The sequence below is a fragment of the Malaclemys terrapin genome, chromosome 25 (assembly GCF_027887155.1).
Source record: "Malaclemys terrapin pileata isolate rMalTer1 chromosome 25, rMalTer1.hap1, whole genome shotgun sequence".
NCBI lineage: Eukaryota > Metazoa > Chordata > Testudines > Emydidae > Malaclemys > Malaclemys terrapin.
The window spans coordinates 1,492,648-1,514,147 of record NC_071529.1 but is presented as its reverse complement, the minus strand read 5'-3'; the positions used below and the strand labels follow the sequence as shown (position 1 = coordinate 1,514,147).

General features: G+C 52.3%; 1 protein-coding gene and 1 long non-coding RNA gene across 2 annotated transcripts; one reads left to right on the top strand and one right to left on the bottom strand.

The window, feature by feature from the left end:
• Positions 1 to 3,285: 3,285 nt before the first annotated feature.
• Positions 3,286 to 6,221, bottom strand: HEXIM1 (HEXIM P-TEFb complex subunit 1). The gene has a single exon (XM_054014451.1). It carries the CDS (start codon positions 5,908 to 5,910, stop codon positions 4,990 to 4,992), a length of 921 nt encoding a protein of 306 aa, XP_053870426.1. The 5' UTR covers positions 5,911 to 6,221; the 3' UTR covers positions 3,286 to 4,989.
• A 379-nt stretch (positions 6,222 to 6,600) lies between these two features.
• Positions 6,601 to 17,361, top strand: LOC128829180 (uncharacterized). Its single transcript, XR_008443298.1, has 3 exons — positions 6,601 to 6,713; positions 9,354 to 9,491; positions 14,468 to 17,361. It is a non-coding gene; the product is annotated as an uncharacterized LOC128829180 (long non-coding RNA).
• Positions 17,362 to 21,500: the final 4,139 nt, after the last annotated feature.

The following is a 21,500-nucleotide window of genomic DNA, read 5'->3' as shown; positions in this document are numbered from 1 at the left end:
ATGACCAGTGTATCAAATGTGTTCAAATGCTCAACACATATATCCCCTTAATAGTGCTAAGAATGAAAACTAAAAGGTATTCCTGAAGCACAAAATGGGAGAATTACTAGATCACTGAGAACACTGGAGTTTTAGGCAATATATATTTTACTAGGATGGCAGTATGCCCTGTAAGCTGCTTATCTCAATGTGGATCAATTTTTCATATATGGTGCAATGGAGAGGGTCAGAATTGAAACCAAAATGTGTGGTCTTGTCTACACACAGAATTGTTGGAAGGGACCTCAGGAGGTCATCTAGTCTAACCCCCCTGCTCAAAGCAGGACCAATCCCCAGGCATATTTTTGCCCCAGATCTCTAAATGTCCCCCTCAAGGATTGAACTCACAACCCTGGCTTTAGCAGGCCAATGCGCTCACCACTTGAGCTATCCTCCCCCATGATGTAGCGGCAACCCTCAAAGCACTTACTTTCATCTTTGGCTACTAAGAAGATTGCACCTGTTCCCCTCAGATGATCTGGCCACAGTGGGGCATGTGCTTAGCACTGCCAGTCTGGACTACTCTTCACTCTAGCTGGATCTAGACAAAAAGTTCACAGATGCAGCAGATGCATAATGTAGAGGCCTGGCTCTAGCAGATGAGCCAAAGAGCATGTATTACACTGGTGTTCTGCAACTTAGACTATCTGCCTGTCTGTTACCAGATCTTCTACTGATTGCCAAAGCCCTTCAATGTGAGAGGCCAACCATGGAGGGGAGAGGAGGAGGGAAGCCTACCTCTCTCTAACCTGCCAACCCTGTTGTGGGCACAGCCTGTGTCTCTGCAACATGTTGCATCATCTAGGATTGCCTGATGTGCTGCAGGTTAACAGGTATAAACACAAGAGAGCTGAAGGAGGACCCTTCTCACTGGAAATCCCTCTTAAAAAGATTAGAAATAACCCTACTCTCACCTACTACAGGACTCCCCTTTTCACGAAAGCATTCCCCAGAGGTCCAAAAGCTCAATCCCATATGGAAACCACGGATTAAATCAAAGCATTGATTTGGAGAATTGGCCCTCCATGCTGGAAGAACCCCCATCAATTTGCTAACGCCTTTGTAAATGTCCTGGAAGAGACATTTGTTGAGTGTTTGAACTAGCTCGTAGAAATGTGTTTGCCAGTGAATGTGGGTTGTACTCTAGTGTAGACTAGAGAAGTCATTTTGTATTTGGGATAGCCACTGCTGTGACATTTGACTAAACATTTCTTCATATGTAATTAAAATTTTCATGTTAATATTAGAAACTAAGCTTCATGGTGGTATATTACTATAAGTCAGGGGTAGGCAACCTATGGCACGTGTGCCAAAGCCAGCACGCAAGCTGATTTTCAGTGGCACTTGCGCTGCCCGGGTCCTGGCTACCAGTCCGGGGGCCTCTGCATTTTAATTTAATTTTAAATGAAGCTTCTTAAACATTTTAAAAAACCTTATTTACTTTACATACAACAATAGTTTAGTTATATATTAATGACTTATAGAAAGAGACCTTCTAAAAACATTAAAATGTATGACTGGCACACAAAACCTTAAATTAAGAGTGAATAAATGAAGACTCGGCACCCCACTTCTGAAAGGTTGCTGACCCCTACTACAAGTTGAAGCACCAATATTAAATGTTGAGGTTACTGTATAATAATGCACATCTGCTATTTTCCTTCCTATAACAACAACCAGACTGGGTCAGACCAAAAGTAGATCTAGCCCAGTTGCTAGGTCATCTGACAGTGCCCAATATCAGGTGCCCCAGAGGGAATGAACAGAACAGCTAATCACATAGTGATCCATCCCTTGTTGCCCATTCCCAGCTTCTAGCAACCAGAGGCTAAGGCAGGGTGGGCAAACTTTTTGGCCCAAGGGCCACATGTGGGTGGGGAAATTCCATGCAGGGCTATGAATGTAGGGCTGGGGCACAGTGTGCAGGAAGGGGCTCAGGACAAGGGGTTGGGGAAGAGGAGGGATGTGGAGTGTATGAAGGGGCTCAAGGAAGGGGGTTGGGATGCAAGAGGGGGTGTGGAGTGCAGGAGAGGACTCGGCAGGGGTTGGGGTGCAGGCATGGGTCTCAGGGCAGGGAGTTGGGGTGCAGGAGGGGTGTGGCAGGGGGTTGGGGTGCAGGCTCTGGCCTGGTGCTGCTTACCTGGAGCCACTCTGGGGTGGCAGCGACATGCAGTGGGGCTAAGACAGGCTGCCTGCCTGCCCCACTCCTGGAAGGGGCCGGCACCATGTCTCTGTGGCCACTGGGGGAGGAGGGACAGAGGGCACCCTGTGCTGCCCTCACCTGCAGGTACCGCCCCTGAGGCTCCCATTGGCTACAGTTCCCCATTCCTGGCCAATGTGAGCTGTGGGGGGTGGTACCTGCAGGTGAGAGCAGTGCATGGAGCCCTCTACACCCCTTCCCCCAGGGACATGGTGCTGGCTGCTTCTGGGAGCAGGACAGGGTCTGCAGCGTCACAGGGGTGGTAATCCCACAGGTTGGATCTGGCCTGTGGGCTGTAGTTTGCCCATCCTGGGCTAAGGCCACCATCCCTGTTCATCCTGGCTAATAGCCATTGATGGACCTATGCAGTTCTTTTTTGAACCCTTATAGTCTTGGCCTTCACAACATCCTCTGGCAAGAAGTTCCACAGGTTGACTGTGCATCATGTGAAAAAATACCTTTTGTTTGTTTTAAACCTGGTGCCTATTCATTTCATGTAGTGACCCCTAGTTTTTGTTTCCAGTAAACAACACTTCCTTATTTACCTTCTCCACACCAGTCATGATTTTATAGACCGCTATCATATTGTCCCCCCCACTCCCGTCATCTCTTTTCCAAGCTGAAAAAATCCCATTTTACTAATCTAGCCTCATCTGGCAGCTATTCCACACCCCTAATCATTATTGTTGCCCTTTTCTGTACCTTACCCTCCATCCTAGAAAATGTTACACAACACAATCTTGCATGTTTTATAATTCAAAAGAAAAATATGATTTGTAGAAATATTACATACAAAGTACTTGAAAGAACAGAAGAAGTTTCAGACCATAGTATTTATATTCCTTGGAGAGAATTTCATTTGTACTTGGAATTAACTTACTCCTTGCTGTTGATTTCTGCCACCCAGTCTTCCTCTTCAGAAGGCTGATATCATGGTCTGTGGTGCTTCCTTCACAGCCTTCCTTCTCTACAACTGAAGCTATAGTGCACCAGCCCTACTCTGCTGACTAATGTCATAGCAGAAGGAAAGAAAATTAAGACAAACCTATTTATCACAAATAGATCTTTAATATTTTCTGTTTTTCTTTCAAAAAGAAGAATTGATAGCAATACATGCCTTAAAGCAGAATTTCTGCCAGGAACATGTAGTTAAAATCCATCTTGATCCTTAATAGTGGAGGCCCTAGGTCATTGCATGGCCAGCTGGACTAATTTGTACAATTTCTATTTGAAATGTGGATTACTTGTGCTGCCCATCCCAGCTGTAATTGCCTTTAGCTGGTGAATCTAATTTGCTCCACTTGCATATTGTAGTTTAAGCCTAGTTGCTGCTCAGACACTGACTAGATAGGGTTGGTAAACTGTACATACAGGCTAGTATCAAAATTAGTAGAAATAGTCACACTCAGTATTAGGTTGATGAATTGAAAATTGCATGTGTTTAAATGGCTACTAGTTATGGCTTTACTACTATCCACACCAGGTTGTCTTTTAGGGTGAAGGAGATCTCACTCCTCTATGCACTGAGAGAATGTCCTGAGTCTGACCCTCTGCAATTACATAAAAGTGCAAAATTTTCAGCAGAAGGGAAAATTGACACCACACTCCACTATACAGAGTGGTTGGGAGAGAATACAGATCTTTTTTCTCCCCTGTAGCTTGCTTTTATTCTCATTATTAGAAAAATAGGTTTTAAGATAAGGTAGGTCAGTGAAAAATTGTATTATCCCCATCACTTATGGGTCACATTTCTGTACATTAAAACTCCTAAAGGTTATTGCACAATTTTACTAAGCATTTATTAAAGAATCAGATTTCTGTTCTGCAGTTTAAAGTATATTAAAAAAATCAAGGTGCCTCTAAACACAAATGTTGTAGGCAGTGCTTATTTAGGTTCTTAGCAGCTCTAGACAGATGAGATTAGAAATTCAGAACTATCCTTGAAACTTAAGGCAGGCCAACATTAGTGTAATTTGTTAGAATAAGTGAATGACTACTACAAAAACATGATAAAGTAGAAGTATAGAACTGACCACTTGCCCACCAACCCAGCTGCATTTACTTTTGTTACAGCAAAAATATTTGCTAAGCCACCAGAACACAAAATGGGCTTATGAACCCACTTACATTAGAGCGTTAGTGTTTTAGAATTGGAAATAGGAAGTTCTGTGAGCTGCAGGGAGCAGAGATGCAAAAGAATTAAGTCTAAGCTTTAGTTCTGTTGATTTTATATTAGGCAATATAAGCCATTTAAAAATACAAATCACTCGAATCATTATTCAAAACATATTCCCACCTAGGAGAATGCTATTTTGAATATTCTTCTAGAAATCACACTGAAACTGTTACATTTACAAGTAATTAAATTTATTAGAACTCTATAATGAATTTTATTGTTTCAGAATTTGGCCGATTTACAATTCCCTAGGGTTTTCCCCCCCTCCCCCTGGATTTTCCCCCTTTTGGTTTAAACATAAAATGCATCATAAGTTGAGTCAAATTTACTTGCACATCAAACAGACACACCCCTCCCCTTGAGTCACATTTATCTTAAGGGGGGGAATTCTCAGTTGCACATAGTTAACAGAACACACACTACACTATAGCTATAGCTTCAAAAACAATACAAGGCTGTGGTTTATTCTGATTATGCATCATAAAAAGGATCCACTGTCTTTTATATACACATGTATATAATGTTACATTCCATCAATGTAAAAAGTCCCACCCCCACCCACCCCCCTAAAGTTTCACTCTCCAAACTTGGAAAGAGATTTCTCCTGTTGTCTGTGAAGTTCATTCTCTTTCAACAGCTTCAGGTTCTCAGCTCTCAACCTGTCCAGTTCCAGCTCTAGTTCTCTTACCCTAGGATCCTCTGCAGAGTCCCCCCCATATTTTTTGCTTTCCATCCTCAGCCGGTTGTTCTCATCTTCCATCCTGGAAAGGCATTTTTCCAGCTCCAAGTACTCCTTGATCAGCTCCTGCTTGCTCATGTTCTGCAGGCTCTCCACATGGTATCTCTCGTAAGTCTCGGAGAAATCCCTCTGGAGAAACTCACTGCCGTCGCCTCCCATCCCGTCGCTGCCCCCGTCCTCGTCTGCCGCCTCCTCCAGGAAGTCCTCCTCGCTGGTATCATCTGACTTGGCCGCAGCCTTCTTGGGGTACAGGCCAGTCTTCAGATCCGGCTCCTCCTGATCATGATCCTCCATCAGGAACTGGGTGGTGTTGTACGGAGCCACGGGCTGCCCCTTGGCGAACATCTCCGCCCGGAGCCTGGAAGCCCGCTGGCTTTGCTTCTCATCAAACAACTTCTTCTCCTCCCAGGTGAGCTTGTAGTAGGGCTTCCAGTGCCGCTTCTTCTTGGAGGGGCGCCGCCGGTGCTTCTTCTTGCCCAGCTGCGGCTGCCGCCATTCCTCCTCGCCCCCGGCATCGCTTTGTCCATCCGCGGCAGGCGGCCCCTCCCCGGCGGCCCATTCGCCTCCCTCCGGGCGGCCCCGGGCCTGGCCGGCCCCGGCGGGCGGGCAAGCCCGACACGCGCTCTCCGCCGCCCGCGGGCCGCCAGCCTGCGGCTCGGCTCCTCCCGCTGCCCCCCTCCGGGCCGGGCCGGGCTCCGCGGCCGAGCTCTGGCCGGGCGGCGGCTGCGGGCGCTCGGCGAGCAGGGGGTCAGCCATGGCCCGGCCGCTCCTGCTGCTCGCGGGCCGGGGCTCAGCGCCTCAGGCGGGTCTCGTGCCCCAGCGGCTCAGGGGCGGGCGCTCTCCGCCCGGCGCATCGGGAGCGGGCAGCCGCCAAGCCGAGTTCAGTCCGCGCCAGGCCCCAAGGGGTTAATGTGTCCGCGGCCACGAAGGGGTTAACGCCTCTGGTCCCGCCCCGGAGCGGGCCGCTGCCTGGCTGCTGCGCCGAGACCTGGCACACTCATCTCAGGTCCAGCCTCCTCCTCGGCCGCCCAGCCCCGCCTTTCCCGGGGCTCCGCCTCCCGCACCCTGCGCTCCTAGCTCCCAACTGCAGCTCGCAGCCCGCTGCCTCGCCTTATATACAGGCACCAGACCCCGCCCCACTCCGCGCAAGCGCGCTGCCCACCCCGCGCCCCGGCGTATGCTGGGATTTGTGGTTTCCCGTCCCGATCGATTCCCTGGCCCGCGCCTGCTGGAGCGACTACGGTTCCCAGAGTCGCGGCGGGGCCTATCCTGCGGCCAATCAGCTAGAGCAGTGGGCGTGGCTAGGCGCACAGTATCATCCATTGGCCTCCAAGGCTTCTTCGGGAAAACCATTGGTCCTTCATCTGCGGCTAGACCAATGAGAGAGTAGGGGTGGCACTTGGTCCCTACCATTGTTTTTTCAGGGGTCTTAAACTCGAACGGCTCCAAGCGACCTTCAAGGGGCTCTTTAAGGACAAAAGTCAGTAGCCGTACGGTCCCCTTTCTCTCAGTGTATGTGTCGCGGAATGTCCTATCTTCCCTCCCCATGAAGAGGAATGGTACGATCCAAAATAGTCCTGGATGGCTTCGTGGGTTGAGCGAATGAGACTGCGGAATGGGCCACTTTGCCCCTCAGTCGCAGCGTGGGAATGGGGGTTGGGAGTGGACTCCGACTGGAAACGAGAGGGGCCCAAAAGCGACACACGCGTGGGAGGCGGAAGGACACCAGGGATTGGGAACTGCGTAAAATGTAAAGTGACTGTGATGAGACCTTGATCGGAGCGGAGGAAGATGTAAACAAACCAGAGCGAGAGAAACAAGTCCCATCTTAAAGCGACAGTGTCTCCTTCTCTTTGCAGCCTCCCCGGCCCCCACGACCAGCCAAGCAGCTGCAGCAGGCACAGAGCTGTGCTAGGAGGGGAGCCCGGATTCTTGGGCTCTCTCTGGGAGGGGCATGTCCCAGTGTTCAGAGCTGGGTTCTGAATCCGGACTGCTGGGTTCCAGTCCTGGCTCACTTGCCTTCCCTAGCCAATCCCTGCCCTCACCGGGTCTCAGTTTCCCCATCTGTAAAATGGGGCTAGGGGTTAATGTGTGTAAATCCCATGCCTCGTGCACACTGCATGGGGTTAGCCTGTGCCAACTCGGCCCCTAGCACTGTCACGAGCTTCAGCACTGCAGGAGGATAGCTTGTGTTCCCCATTCCCTACCCACACACCTTCCCTGGCTGAACAGCAAACCTGCTTTCCCCCATCTCCACTGGAAGCTCTGGCTCTGGGCTCTGTAATGAGTCATGGAGGAAAGATCCGAGTGTGTGCCATCTCAGCACACCGCAGGGATAGAAACGGACCTCTGGAGCTAAACACAGAGCCAGCTTTAACAAACACATCTTTTGTGGATCAGGTGGGAGCACCTAATATACGCTGACTGGTGGGCTACCCATGCACCTGACATGGCCTCAAAGCCTGGCTGATAAGACAAACGTGGCCTACACAGACCTGGTCACAAGCACCTGGAATCAAGGGTCACCGAAATCCCATGCAAGCTCTGAACCTCACAATCCTGTGCTGTCTTATTCTGTAGTGGGAACTGAGAAAGAGGGAACATCTCAAAATGCAGCGGTACTACAGGGGAGAAAGGGGGGCAGGTCTGCTGCTGCTTGGTGTCCTGCAAATCATATGGGGTCTCTTGGAAAGTTTCCAGGGCAGTTGTCAATGTTGCAGAGGCTAAGGCCCAGATCCTCAAAGGTAGTTAGGCTCCTAACTTCCATTGCAATCAGGGATCTGGGCCTACATGCCCATTGGACGCCGCTAGCATGTGTAGTGCTAGAATTAAAATGCCAGGCTTAATCTGACCTTCCATTAGGAGAATGAGAGGAACCAGGGATCTTTCACTGATAATGAAAGGGGATTGGGACTGGGCTTGTCACTTTATTCTGCAAACTGCATGAATGCAATGGAACGGTTTCCCCCTCTCTTTCATGTATTACATTTGGGTCTGTTTTGCATCCTGCAAATTTCGGAAGTCAGAGCAGTTGGCTAAATCTCTACATCTTTCTTGGATGGCCAGTGGGTTACTCCTGGTATAATTCCAGGCTGAGAGTACACAAAAATCCCCCTGCCTTTAACAAGCCAGCAATTCTGTTAAAGAAATCATGAGGAAGAGTCATGCTTTCATTCAGTGTGTATGGAAGTGCATTTTTGCTGTGTTAAGGAGGCAGCGTGGTCTAGTGGTCAGAGCATGGAACTTGAAGTTCTGGGGTCTAAGCTTGACTGTCATTCTCTTACTGTGTAAACTTACCCTATCTGTACCTCAGTTTCCCCACTGTAAAATGGGGATTGTAATATTTGCTTACCACACAGGGTAAGTTGGGAGGCTCCAAGCTCTTTGAGATTCTTGGATGGAAAGTGCTCGAGAAAGGCAAATATTTTTACTATAACACCTTTCAAAGCACTTTAACAAAGCTTAATTAACAAAAGGACCACTCTCCGATTAACAATAGGTATTTAAAAAAATTCTTACCCATGCTATCAATTACATGTTCAATTAATTAATTTGAAAAAAAAATGTAATTTTTTAAAAAAATTTTATTCTTTATACTGTTTTTGGTGTTTGGTTTGTTTTTCATTACATTCAAGTCCTGCAGACATTTATGTATGTGGGACAGCTTTAAAGAAATTATTTCCTTTTCATTTCTCTTACTTTTCAGTTTTATAAAGGCTTGTTTCTACAAAAATCAAACTTTGGGACCTAATTTCAGCTGCCTGTGTTATTTTTGAGCCTCAAAACATCCCTATAAAGGAGGTAAATCTTATTATCCCCCATTTTATCTATTGGGGAAACCGAGGCACAGACAAGCTACATGATTTGCCCAAGGTTATACAGTGAATCAGTGTCAGAGGTCAGAGCAGAATTCTGTCTCCCCATTTGTCTGCTATTTGTGTACTTACTGGGCTAGTTTAGCAAGCCTTTTGCAAAACACCTGAAAGATATTGCTTAAAGAAGGTGTAACAAGGTCACTGCTTGTAAAATGTCTCTCTGCCTCAAGCCTAAAGCTGCACCTTCAAGTGATGAGCTGAAGAGGGAATATGTTCGTTCTCACTTTACAATTGATCTGAAGGGAAAACTCCAGTGCAGCACAAAAGAGATTCACAATGAAGATTCAGCTACTAACACACTTTCTTCCAATGTCTTAAATATAGTAAGAAAAGACTGGACTAGTTCACAATCAGACAGGAAGCTGCCAACTTGTCAGTCTGAAGATGAAGGTTAAAGCACCGGAAATGCAGCTCAGTATCTTTCTGCAGGAGGAAACAGGAGCCTCTCTCATTTGTTGCAAGGTATGTCCTAGGGTTTTTTAAAGAGTGGTTATAACCACAGCAACAGCTCACCAAAGAGGAACCTCCGCTGGGAAATAAAATGGCAGCTCCCGCAACGATGGCCTAAGGCTTCTGCAGGCCTCAAGTCTGAAATGTTCAGACACAGAATTGGGGGAGAGAGAGAGAGAGAGAGAGTGTGTGTGTGTGTGTGTGTGTGTGTGTGTACACGTACACGAACGGCCAGGCGGCCTCTGACACTTTCTGCTCACATGACCTTGTTTAGTGAATAGTTCGGGTAAGGGGACCTCCTTTGCTGGATAGAAATAAGGGAAATAAAATGAAAAATAAACAACAATCCTTCTTTTAAAGGTCATTTTCGGGAAACGCCATTCCCTTTAGCCTGTCATGTATTTTTCTGTCAAGTGGACATTTCTGTTGCCCTCGTGTACAATGCAACTATCATAAGTGTCAATTTAATGTTTAAAATGGTCAAGGGATGTGCCTTGAAATAAGGGATGGTTGGTTGCCCTACGTTTGGGCCCAGGCCTGTTGGCTGGATCAGACGCAGCGTAAAAGCCACAGAGGATCAGATTCTCTAGCCCCAAACAGCCAGGAGGCCTGTGTAGCCAGGCCGTGCCTGCTCTGTTTAGCTAGCTTAGGGACGTTTCTAGCCTCAATTCCCATAGGCTCTGAATCCCCCACAGGCTTAATGCATTTATCCTCACAACTCCCTGGGAGGCAGAGCAGGGCTGTTACCCCATTGTACAGGTGGGAAGGACTAGGCACAGAGAGATGAAGGTCAGATCTGCCTCTTTAGGCCCCACCAACATTCTCAAATCCATCCCTCAACTGCCACCTAGCCCCACAGGTGCCTAAATTCCCAGGGTGCCTATTTTTCCACAGGTAGGTATTTGTTAATCCACTGAAGCCCTGACACCACCCCACAGTCAATGGGCAACTTGGTGCCCTCGCTTGAGCCCCCACTCCAGAGGCCCCAAAGCAGGATCCTTCAGTTAAGGAGGGATGGCGGTGGGGGGGGGAGAGGGAGGCAGGTATTGCCAGTAGGGCCCGATCCTGTCAGCGGCACTTGAATTGTGGGGAAGACGTAGGGGGACCCTGAATGTCAAGTAGCTTTAATTTAAACCCCAGTGAGAAGGAAGGGGGCCATCAGGCAGAAGGGAGCTAGCCCCGAACAGTAGTAAGCCCCGCCCCAATGCTCCCATCGTGCTTGTGGGTGTGCTCTGAGCATCCTAACTGCTGATACCTGTCAGCAGGGGGCTGGATCTAGCCAACCCCTAAGTGTGGGGCAGCCCAGCTCCCCACAAGAGACAGCCAGGGGCACAGGGAAACATTGAGTGGAGCAGGAGAGAGAGAAGGTTTGGGCTACTAGGGCATGGCTAGGAGAGGGTTTGTGGCTCAGGATCCAGGGCAGGGGGGGGTCCCATCGGCAAGTGCACCAGGTCAGCCGCTTGGGCGCCTGAGCCCCTCTCCTTGGCATTGTACGCCAGGCTAACGTAAGCAGCTCCCTGCTCAGCTTCCCAGCTTCTGAAAACCCTTCCTGGCGTGCCTGGCTCCCTCCAGGCCTCGTTTGGGGAGCCAGGGCCCTAGCATGGGGCTGGGGGGTACATTTGGCATCACAGCAGACACATACTTTGCCACGAGTGCAGGGAACTGGACTAGATGGCCTCTCAAGGTCCCTTTCAGTTCTATGATTCTATGGTATGGGCCTAAGGCAGAGGTTCTCAAACTGTGGTCTGTGGATCACCAGTGGTCTGTGAGCTCCATTCAGGTGATCTGCAGATAGTTCCCTCTAAGGTCTCGCCTGGGTGGCCGCACGTGAGAGAATGAAGGGCCACCCACCTAATTAGTGGAGCTGCGCAGGTGTGGCTCCACGAAGTAGGTGTCTGGACCTTGGAGGAGATGCACATGTAAGGTGAGGTGGTGGCCTTGGGGGAAGAGGGGCAGTGGGGTGAGAAGAAGGGGTGGGGGGAATTTGGGAAGTGCAGCGCTGCGTTGGCCAGAGAAAGAGGCGACTTTCCCCAGCTCCAGGGCAGCCAGTCTTGTTTTGAAGACATCAAGAGACGGAGAATCCCCCACTTCCCTTAGTGGTTTGGTCCAACAATGAATCACCCTCACTAGTCAAAATGTGTGCCGTATTTCTAACTTCAGCTTGTCTGGCTTCAGCGTCCAGCCTTTCTCTGCTAGATTAGAGCCCTGTAGTACCTGGCACTCTCCCCAAGCAGATTCTTATACTTCTAGTCAAATCACCTCTCAGTCTTCTTCTTGGGGTGATGTCGTATATGGAGGCAAAATCACCTCCCTTATCTTATCCATGACTCCCCTTTATACAGCCACGGATTGCATTAGCCCGGTTGGCCACGACATTGCACTGGGAGCTCCTGGTCCGTTGTTTGTCTACTACGACCCCTCCATCTTTTTCAGAGTCCCTGCGCTCCAGGGTACAGTCCCCCATTCTGCATTCCTTGTACCTAGATGTATAGTTTTGTATTTGGCTGCATTAAATTGTGTTTTCCGTGAATGGGCCCGGCTCAGCAGGTAGTCCAGATCACCATGGATAACTGCCCTGTCCTCAGCATTATTTACCACTTCTAATACCCTGCTGGGCAGGGAGCATGGGCCACGCCACACCGCAAGGGGATCCCTAGGCTTGGGTGTACCATGGTGCAGCGAGACAGCGCGTGACAGGGACAGTGCATGGCTCTGGGTATTTGTTCCCCGCTCTGCATGCCCAGAGGAGACAGCAGCAGCTTGGGAAGATCCAGTGGAGCTGAAGCCCCTCTCTGCCACGTGATCCTTCTGGCTACGCTGCGGCACGGCTAAGCTCAGTGCTTCCAAGCACTGGAGCTGGCATTCGTGCCCGTCAGAGCCACGGAACTCCCGAGAAACAAACTTTCCAATGCATCTGACGAAGTGGGTATTCACCCACGAAAGCCTATGCTCCAATACGTCTGTTAGTCTTAAAGGTGCCGCAGGACCCTCTGTTGCTTGTTATAGATCCAGACTAACACGACTACTCCTCTGATACCAAACTTTCCAGTGCAACTGGCTCCCCATTCCCAACCCCCCTCCTGCTAAGCAAGCGGGCACCAGGGCTGCAGCGATTGACTTTCCCAGGGCCCCGTTCCCTAAGGAATGGGGGATTGTGAATGGATTGTGAATCTGTGTGCAGAAGTGGCACTGAAATCCTGGCCTGTCTCCAGCAGGGCCAGGTTCTGCACAGGTGTACCCACAACACCCTAGCCCTCCTGCACCCCCACGCGGCTCCATCCTGCCTCACAGGGCACGGGCTGGGACACTCAGCGCCCAGCTCCCTCCTGGGCCTGAGCAAGGTGGCCTGGCACCAGGGCCCTGGGGCACAAGGGAGAGGAGGAGCTACCTAAAACGCACACACAGAGACAGAGCAAGAAGCTCACGTGCAAATACACACAGACCGAGCGAGAGGTTCACATGCAAACACCCACAGATAATATCTCAGACACACGCAGCAAGAGGTTCATGAGCGTGCACACACACACACACACGCACGCACGCACACACACACACACACACACACACACACACACACTGAGTGACAGGCTCATGTACTGAACATATTTATGTCAACCCGCATGAATAATTACATCCACAAGAGCTACGTTAAAGGGATGTTGGCGTTGCGAAGTTAAGCACTCACACAGTAGGAAACGCCAGAGTTAAGGCTGCCTGTGGAACCTTAATTTGGCCCCCTTCTGCAGGTGCATTATGGGACAGGCTTTACTTACATGATCACATGGGCCAGTGCAGGGCCGGCTCTCGCTTTTTGGCCGCCCCAAGCAAAAAAAACGGGGCGGCCAGAATGGCAAAGCAAAAAAAAACAAAAAACCCTGCAGCGTGGCCAGAGCGTGGGTGCAGGGGGACCGACTGGGGGGGGAGGGGGAAGGAGTGGGCGGGAGAGAGAGAGAAGGGGGCGGCCAGGGCTACAGCAAGGGCGCTGCCACGCGGCCCCTCCCGCTGCGTCGCCTCCTGCCGCGAGGGCTCCGCTCCGGTCGGCGGGGAGGGAAGGAAGAGGACTGCCCTGCAGGGGGCTCTGGTTCTCCGCGCCGCCGCCCCCTACAGGGCAGCCAGAGCAGAACAAGAGAAAAAAAAAAATAAGCGGCCGTGCCGCCCTAGGATTGGGCAGAATGCCGCCTCCAACAATGTGCCGCCCAAGCACCAGCTTGCTCAGCTGGGGCCTGGAGCCGGCCCTGGGCAAGTGGCAGGGTTGAGCCCTTCAGAGCCACAGTAGAGACCTCAGCCACTAGAGCTAACAGAGTAACTAGGAGCTGGCAGGGCCGGCTCCAGGCACCAGGCAACCAAGCACATGCTTGGGGTGGCACCTGGTAAGGGGCGGCCAATCTTGGGGTGGCGGGGCAGCGCGGCGCTCGGGGGGAGGTTCTGGCGACGTGGCGCTCGGCAGGGGGCGGCGCAGGGCGCGGCGCTCGGGGTGGGGTTCCAGCGGCGCAGTGCTTGGCGGGGGGGCGTCGCGGGGCACGGCGGGGGGCGGTTCTGGCGGCGCGGCGCTCGGGCGGGGGTTCGGCGGGGCGGCGCTTTTTTTTGCTGCTTGGGGCAGCAAAAAAGTTAGAGCCGGCCCTGGGAGCTGGGGACAGTTTCTGCTCACATTAACATAGCGCCATGGGGGGAGGGGTTGGGACGGGGGCGGCTGTATAGAAATAGTGTCTTTGTCAGGATGGTGCAATTGCTTGTATTTCAGCAGCGCCTCCGACCAGGACCTGGGCTCATTGCACAGTCCCACAGCCAGAACCACCCGAGTCGCTGAATCACCGCAGTGCGTCGCAGCCTGACTGACTCGCCGGTCGGGATTTGCAGACACGCTGTGTGGTGGGAGCTGAGCTCTTTTGAAAGCCAGGCCCATAAGCGCCGAGCCCAGGCCTGCCGTTACACGTGCGCCAGAGAGCCAGCCAGGTGCCCTGTTGCCAACTCTCCTGGTTTTATTGCAGGTGTCATGACAGAGCCTGGAGCCCTGTGGTGCTGCGAGAGGCTCCCCATTTCTAGCTCTCACTGTCGTGGAGACCCCGGTGTGACCCCAAAGATGGAAGGCGAAGGAACAGGGCCACCTGACTACTGGAACCCCATGACGGAGCGTGGCGGGGGTGGGGCTGGCACCTGATCGTTGAATGTTTGGGGTTGGCCTGGGGTACGACACACTGAACTGGGGAGTTTTGCCCCTGGGCAGGAGTTCACCCCAAGACTGAGGGAACAAACCCCTGTGGTGAACGAGCAGCAGCAGTCCCTATGGCAGAGCTGCCTCTGTGCCCAGCCTCCACACGTGTCACTCGGAGGGGCTGGAAGAGCCCTGTTCTGCCACCCGGGATACAAGCAATGCCCACGGGAAGGGAGAGCAGGGCACCTTTGGGGAATGCCCAAGGCAAGTCCCCAGCTCTCCCCACCCCAGGCAGCCAGCGGATTCCCAGCCACAGACGTTGGCACCAGGGACGGGACACAGCAGAGGGCTCTGCCCAGGCTGGCAGGTCAGGGTGGGGTCACAGGTGGGGTTGATGGGAGGTCACCTAGGGTGGGGCTGGGAGGAATTGGGCACAGACCCAGTGCCCATGGTTACATGGTGCCATGGGGTTCACCTGCCAACTGTCCTCAGGGACCTTCCTCTGCATGATGGGGCAGGGCCCTGCAGGACGCATGTCAGACTCTGCCATGCGACGCCCAAGACAAAAACAGCAGGAAAGACCTGAGGTGCCTCAGCAGAGCCGGGGGCCCAGGCCTGGGCAAGTGAGGCCTACTGTGGGTCAGGCCGAGCTAGGTAGGTGACCAGGGCCGGGTGTCTGGGGGGCTGTGGGTCGGGATTGAGGGGCACCGGCAGAGCTGTGTGTGAAGGGAGCCCTGGGCTGGAAGAGCAGGGGGCTTGTGGGTCAGGATCGAGGGGCGTGGCATAGCTGTTGGGGGGATCCCAGTGGCAGAATAGCAGAGCTGATGGTCGGGGGGAGCTCAGGGCTTGGATAGCTGGGAGGCTGCGGGTTGGAGCATGGATGGGGGGCGGGGAGAAGATTGCCCACATTGTACCTGTTGCTGGCCAGCACTGTTGCACCCTCCCTGTTCCCTGTTCATAGCTCCCGTTACCCAGAGAAGCCCCCCAGCTCAGGGGCCCTGGCCGGGGAGCGGAAGAGGTCAGTCCTGGGGCTGTACAAAGTGCCTGTGTATTCAATAGGTCACCTTGTTTGCACTCCAGGAGAGCAGCCCGTGTCTGCGTCCCAGCCAAGGCGCTGCTGGCAGGGCTGTGTGCATGTGATGGATGTCACGCTGGTGCCCTGCAAAGGAGCAGGAATCGCGACTGGGCCAAGGCAGAGCTGTGGGCACAGAGGCCCCGTGTTCTCGCTGGGAACAAAAGAACTGGCAGCTCGCTCCGGTCTGGCAGCCCTGACGGGAGATACGGGGACAATTCACAGCAGAGCTTGAATGGGAAGGAGAAATCAGGACAGGCTTTATAGGCGGCTTCCCTGCAGCACAGAGGAAGGGAGAGGGAGGCAAACCTGGTGCACAGGCCAAGGTGCTGCTGCGGCAGGGGGCTCTGTACCCACCCCACTCCCAGCTTTGGGGTATGGGTGCCAGAGACACTGGAGTCATGAAAAGCAGCCGCGGAGTCTCAGGCTCGTCCCAAAATACAGTGGCCACTTTTGAAAGTTTGCCTGTAAGTGATTTTACCCAGGGGGGCTCCAGCAGTGCTGGGCAGAGAACCCAGGCGTCCTGACTCCCGGGTCCCTGCTCGAATTGCTAGAGCCCACACACCCCCGCAAGGGCCAGGCCTTTCACTAGGTCTTGGGGCTCCCAGTATTAGCCGACATGTTTTGTGTAGCTCCATGTGCAATAGTTTGATGCAAATTACTTAATGAGCTAATCTGCATATTTGTAAAGACTGTCTATATAACCATAAGCCTGAGCAGGAGTGATTGTGTTGCTGATAAAAGGTCTTGGTCTATATGGCCCCTGGGGAAGGGCTCCCCTGCCAGGAATGGCCGTGGCTTCCCCCTCAGAGCCAGGTGGGGGCCACAAGGAACCCAGGGCCACAGTAGTGAGGAGAAATGGCCGAGTGCAGGGCTAGAGAGTGACGCCAGGGAGCCAGCTGTGGGCACCAAGCAGTGGACCTCAGACCGTCCCACCAAGGTGGTTATTGACCCAGCCTATGCTCAGCGCTTCTGAGCTGGCCTCTGCGCCATGGCCCCATCTGTGATTACATGATCACACAGTAGGCATCAAAGAGCCTCTAGGGCAGGCAGAGACCCCACGAGGTGTCTTGGAGTCAGGAGTATAAAGGTGTCTGTGAATCCAGTGCAGGTAGGAAGCAAAGTACAAGTGAACAAGAGCAGGGGTGGGAAAAGCTCAGAGGAAAGTTCTGTGAAATCAGCAGGGGAAGGAGGCGGAACAAACCCAGGCCCTCGGCAGAAAGAAGAACTATAAATGTCTAGCTATAAATGCAAGATGCATTTCCCAGGGAAACTCCCCCTTCTCAAAGTCCCCCCTCCTTGGGACCATTTCGCTCCACGACTGTTTGCTACAGGGCCGAAGTGGGAAGTCCATTTGCCTCTGACTGGTTTCGCTGTCGCCCAGCCAAGCAGCTCACAGGCAGACCCAGATGGGTGACAAATTTTAGCATGACCATTTTTCCATCTAAAAATGCTGTTTTGCTATAGAAACATTTCTTGGGAACATGTTAACGTCAATTTTTTTCAATGGGAAAAATCATGGTGTTTTGATTAATTTCATTTTTCCTTTTATATTGCATTGGAAGTTTAATTTTAATATTCTATGTAATAGTATGTACATATTTGATCTATTATAGCCATAGGTCATGTTCAAAGTCAAAATACAATGAAGCTATTGAAATGAACTGAATCCCTGGGTCTGAATAGACACTTATTGGAATTTTCACTTCACAGGAAAGTTCCATTTTCTGTTCCAAATTGAAACAAACCAACCAAAATTCCAGCTGTTGTCTTCCCCGCGCAATGGAAATGCTGGTTCTTCAGCAGCTGGACCCATCCAGCAATCCCAGGCCGTGTGCTGTGGGGCCACGTGCTGAGCCTGTCTCGCGCCCTGATGCTCCAACGGCCACCTCAGAACTCCTCTGCCTAAAGCAGGAGGGGTCCAGAGCAACCGCCAATCGCCCCCCTGCCCACGTCTGTCACAGCAGCACTGCGCGGGAGCAAAGAGGCAGCAACACCCAACAACGTGAAACCAGGGAACTTCAGCAACCACCAGATAAACAAGTCAAAATAGCACCACGGGACAACGGTCAGAGATGCCGTTTCTTGACACTCGACTCAGTTGCTTCTTAGTGCAGCTAGTTCCAGTGAACACAAGAGGGAAGCTGCTCCCACTTCCCCCTACCTAACCCTGAGGAGTGAATTCAAGAAGGAAGAGGAGCTGAGCCACTTGGGATGATTCCACTGGAATTAAAAACCTCTGGCTGCCCGTGCCTCTGGTAAGGGCTGTTTAACTGCAGAGTAGCTCTTCAGCAGGGGCGGCTCCAGGCAGCAGCGCGGCAAGCCGCGGGGGGCGGCGTGCCGGTCCCTGCGAGGGCAGCAGTCAGGCGGCCTTCAGCGGCATGCCCGCGGGAGGTCCACCGGTCCCGCGGTTTCAGCGGCAGTTCGGCGGCAAGTACGCCAAAGCCACGGGACCGGCAGATCACCCGCAGAAACGCCACCTAATCCATGTGACCGCGGACCGCCCGCAGGCATGCTTCCGAAGCCCACCTGACTGCCGGGCTCGGGGCGGCAAAAACCATAGAGCCGCCCCGGCTCGTCAGGCTCAGGCTGGAGCAGGGAGGGTCCCAGAGCTTGGGCTGCAGCCTGAGTCCAAACGGCTACACCACAATTCAATGGACCTGTAGCCTCGAGTCAGCTGGCACACGCCAGCCACGGGTGACTAATCGCAGAGTGGACATGGCCTGTGTAACAGTGACCACAGTATAATTACATTCCACGTTCTAGCGCGGGGGGGGAGGGGGCAAACTTTTTGGGCTGAGGGCCACATCTGGGTGGGGAAATTGTATGCAGGGCCGGGGCAGGGGGGTGTGATGTGGGAGGGAGTGCGGGGTGTGCGAGGGGGTACGGTGTGCAGGAAGGGGCTCAGGGCAAGGGATTGGGGCAGAGGAGGGGTGCAGGGTGCATGAGGGGGCTGAGGTTAGGGGGTTGGGGTGCAGGGGGAGTGCGGGGTGTACAAGGGGGCTGAGGGCAGGGGGTTGGGGTGCAAGGTGCAGGCAGGGGGCTTAGGGCAGGGAGTTGGGGGGCGAGGTGCAGGAGGGGTTTGGGCTCCGGGGTGGCAGTGGCATGCACTGGGGCCAGGGCAGGCTCACTGCATGCCTGCCCTGTCCCCGGCCCTGCGCTGCTCCAGGAAGCGCTGCGGCCCCTGGGGGAGGGCCAGCGGAGGACCCCACGTGTACTGCCCTTGCCGTGCCTCCAGGTACCTCTCCCGAAATTCCCATTGGCCACGGTTCCCCGTTCCCAGCCAATGGGAGTTGCGGGGGCAGTGCCTGGAGGCAAGGGCCCGGGGTCTGCAGGGATGTTGGGCCGGCCGCTGCTGAGAGCGGCGCTGGGCCCGTGGCGCCACGGGGGGCAATTCCGTGGGCGGGATCCAAAGTCCTGAGGGCCGGATCTGGCCTGCGGGCCGTAGTTTGCCCACCCCTGCTCTAGCGGGAGGTAAAGTACCGGAAAGGGACAGTGATGGGAAAGGGCGATTCCAGTACAGGAGGGAGCTAGTCAGAAAGGCCACAAAGCAAAAGAAAAGGAAATAAATACCTTAGACGTGGCATGAATGGTGCCTATGGAACCAGAGCAGAGTCCCAGGAGGCTAGCAAACCTCGGGGCACAAAGGGAACCGGGAAGGCCAGGAGGGAGCCAGTCTGGCTAACTAGCAAGGTGGGGAGGTTCTTCAAGCTAGAGAGCAAAAAGAACAGGAGGACTTGTGGCACCTTAGAAACTAACACATTTATTTGAACATAATCTTTCGTGGGCTAAAACTTCACTTCATCGGATGCATGTAGTGGAAAATACAGTAGGAAGATATATATATACACAGAGAACATGAAACAATGGGTGTTACCATACACACTATAAGGAGAGTGATCAGTTAAGGTGAGCTTTTATCAGCAGGAGAGAAAAAGAACTGTTTGTAGTGGTAATGAAAATGGCCCATTTCCAGCAATTGACAAGGAGATGTGAGGAACGGGGGAGTGGGGGGCGGGGGGTGGGGGAGGGGGAATAAGCATGGGGAAATAGTTTTACTTTGTGTAACGGCCCATCCACTCCCAGTCTTTAATCAAGCCTAATTTAATGGTGTCCAATTTGCAAATTAATTCCAATTCAGCAGTCTCTCATTGGAGTCTGTTTTTGAAGTTTTTTTGTTGTAATATTGCGACTTTTAGGTCTGTAATTGAGTGGCCAGGGAGATTAAAGTGTTCTCCCACTGGTTTTTGAATATTATAATTCTTGACGGTCTGATTTGTGTCCATTTATTCTTTTGCATAGAGACTGTCCGGTTTGGCCAATGTACATGGCAGAGGGGCATTGCTGACACATGATGGCACATATCACATTGGTAGATGGGCAGGTGAACGAACCCCTGATGGTGTGTCTGATGTGATTAGGTCCTATGATGATGTCACTTGAATAGATATGTGGACAGAGGTGGCAAGGGGCTTTGTTGCGAGGATAGGTTCCTGGGTTAGTGTTTTTGTTGTGTGGTGTGTGGTTGCTGGTGAATATTTGCTTCGGGTTGGGGGGTGGTCTGTAAGCGAGGACAGGCCTGTCTCCCAAGGTCTGTAAGAGTGAAGGATCATCCTTCAGGATAGGTTGTAGATCCTTGATGATGCGCTGGAGAGGTTTTAGTTGGGGGCTGAAGGTGGCGGCTAGTGCATTCTGTTACTTTCTTTGTTGGGCCTGTCCTGTAGTGGGTGACTTCTGGGTACTCTTCTGGCTCTGTCAATCTGTTTCTTCACTTCAGCAGGTGGGTATTGTAGTTGTAAGAACGCTTGATAGAGATCTTGTAGGTGTTTGTCTCTGTCTGAGGGCCTGGAGCAAATGCGATTGGCCAAACCGGACAGTCTCTACGTAAAAGAATAAATGGGCACAAATCAGACGTCAAGAATTATAACATTCAAAAACCAGTGGGAGAACACTTCAATCTCCCTGGCCACTCGATTACAGACCTAAAAGTGGGGGTGGGGTTCGGGTATGGAGGGTTAGGGGGGTTCTGGGTGTACGGGGTGAGGCTTGGTGGGGGTGCCTGGGTATGGGAGTTCCGGATGCACTGGGGTTGGGTGGATGGGGGAGCAGCTCCCCATATAGTGACCCCTCCCCCCGCAGCTGAGGAGCGATGGGGGCAGGAAGCAGGGGAGGATGCTGAGCTTTCTGCAGCTGGGGGAGGTTTCTGACACAGCCCCAGCCATTCCTTGCAGGGGAGGAGGAAGTCCCAACCCCAGCCGGGATTAGCAGCTGGTCCAGTCTCAGGGAAGGAGCTATTGTCTGGGTGTCCCCAGCCCTGCAGTGATTTACCTCTCTGTCGGCTGCTCTGGGTGCCTGAAATGACGTACCTGCACAGCTAGGGAGTGATGCGTGACTGATCTTGCAGCTTCCCTGTCAGAAAGTCATTTTTCTGCAGGGAAGTGAAGAAATCTGCGGGGGCCATGAATTCTGCACACGTGTGGTGGTGCAGAATTCCCCCAGGAGTAAACTGTTATGTGGGGTTAGAAGTTTAGGGACACCCGGAGCATAGGGTTGTGTCCCTGACCGTGAATTTATCTAATTCTTTTTTAAACCCATGTATACCTTTGGCCTTCACAACATCCCTTGGCAATGAGTTCCACACTGACTGTGCGTTGTGTGAAGAAATACTTCCTTATGTTTGTTTTAAACCCGCTGCCTATTAATTTCATTGGGTGACCCCTGGTTCTTGTTTTATGAGAAGGAGTAAATAACACTTCCTTATTTACTTTCTCCACACCAGTCATGATTTTATAGACCT

What these genes read in the sequence shown, in the direction of transcription:
- HEXIM1 (XM_054014451.1), bottom strand. Translation starts at nt 5,910, where the DNA reads ATGGCTGACCCCCTGCTCGCCGAGCGCCCGCAGCCGCCGCCCGGCCAG.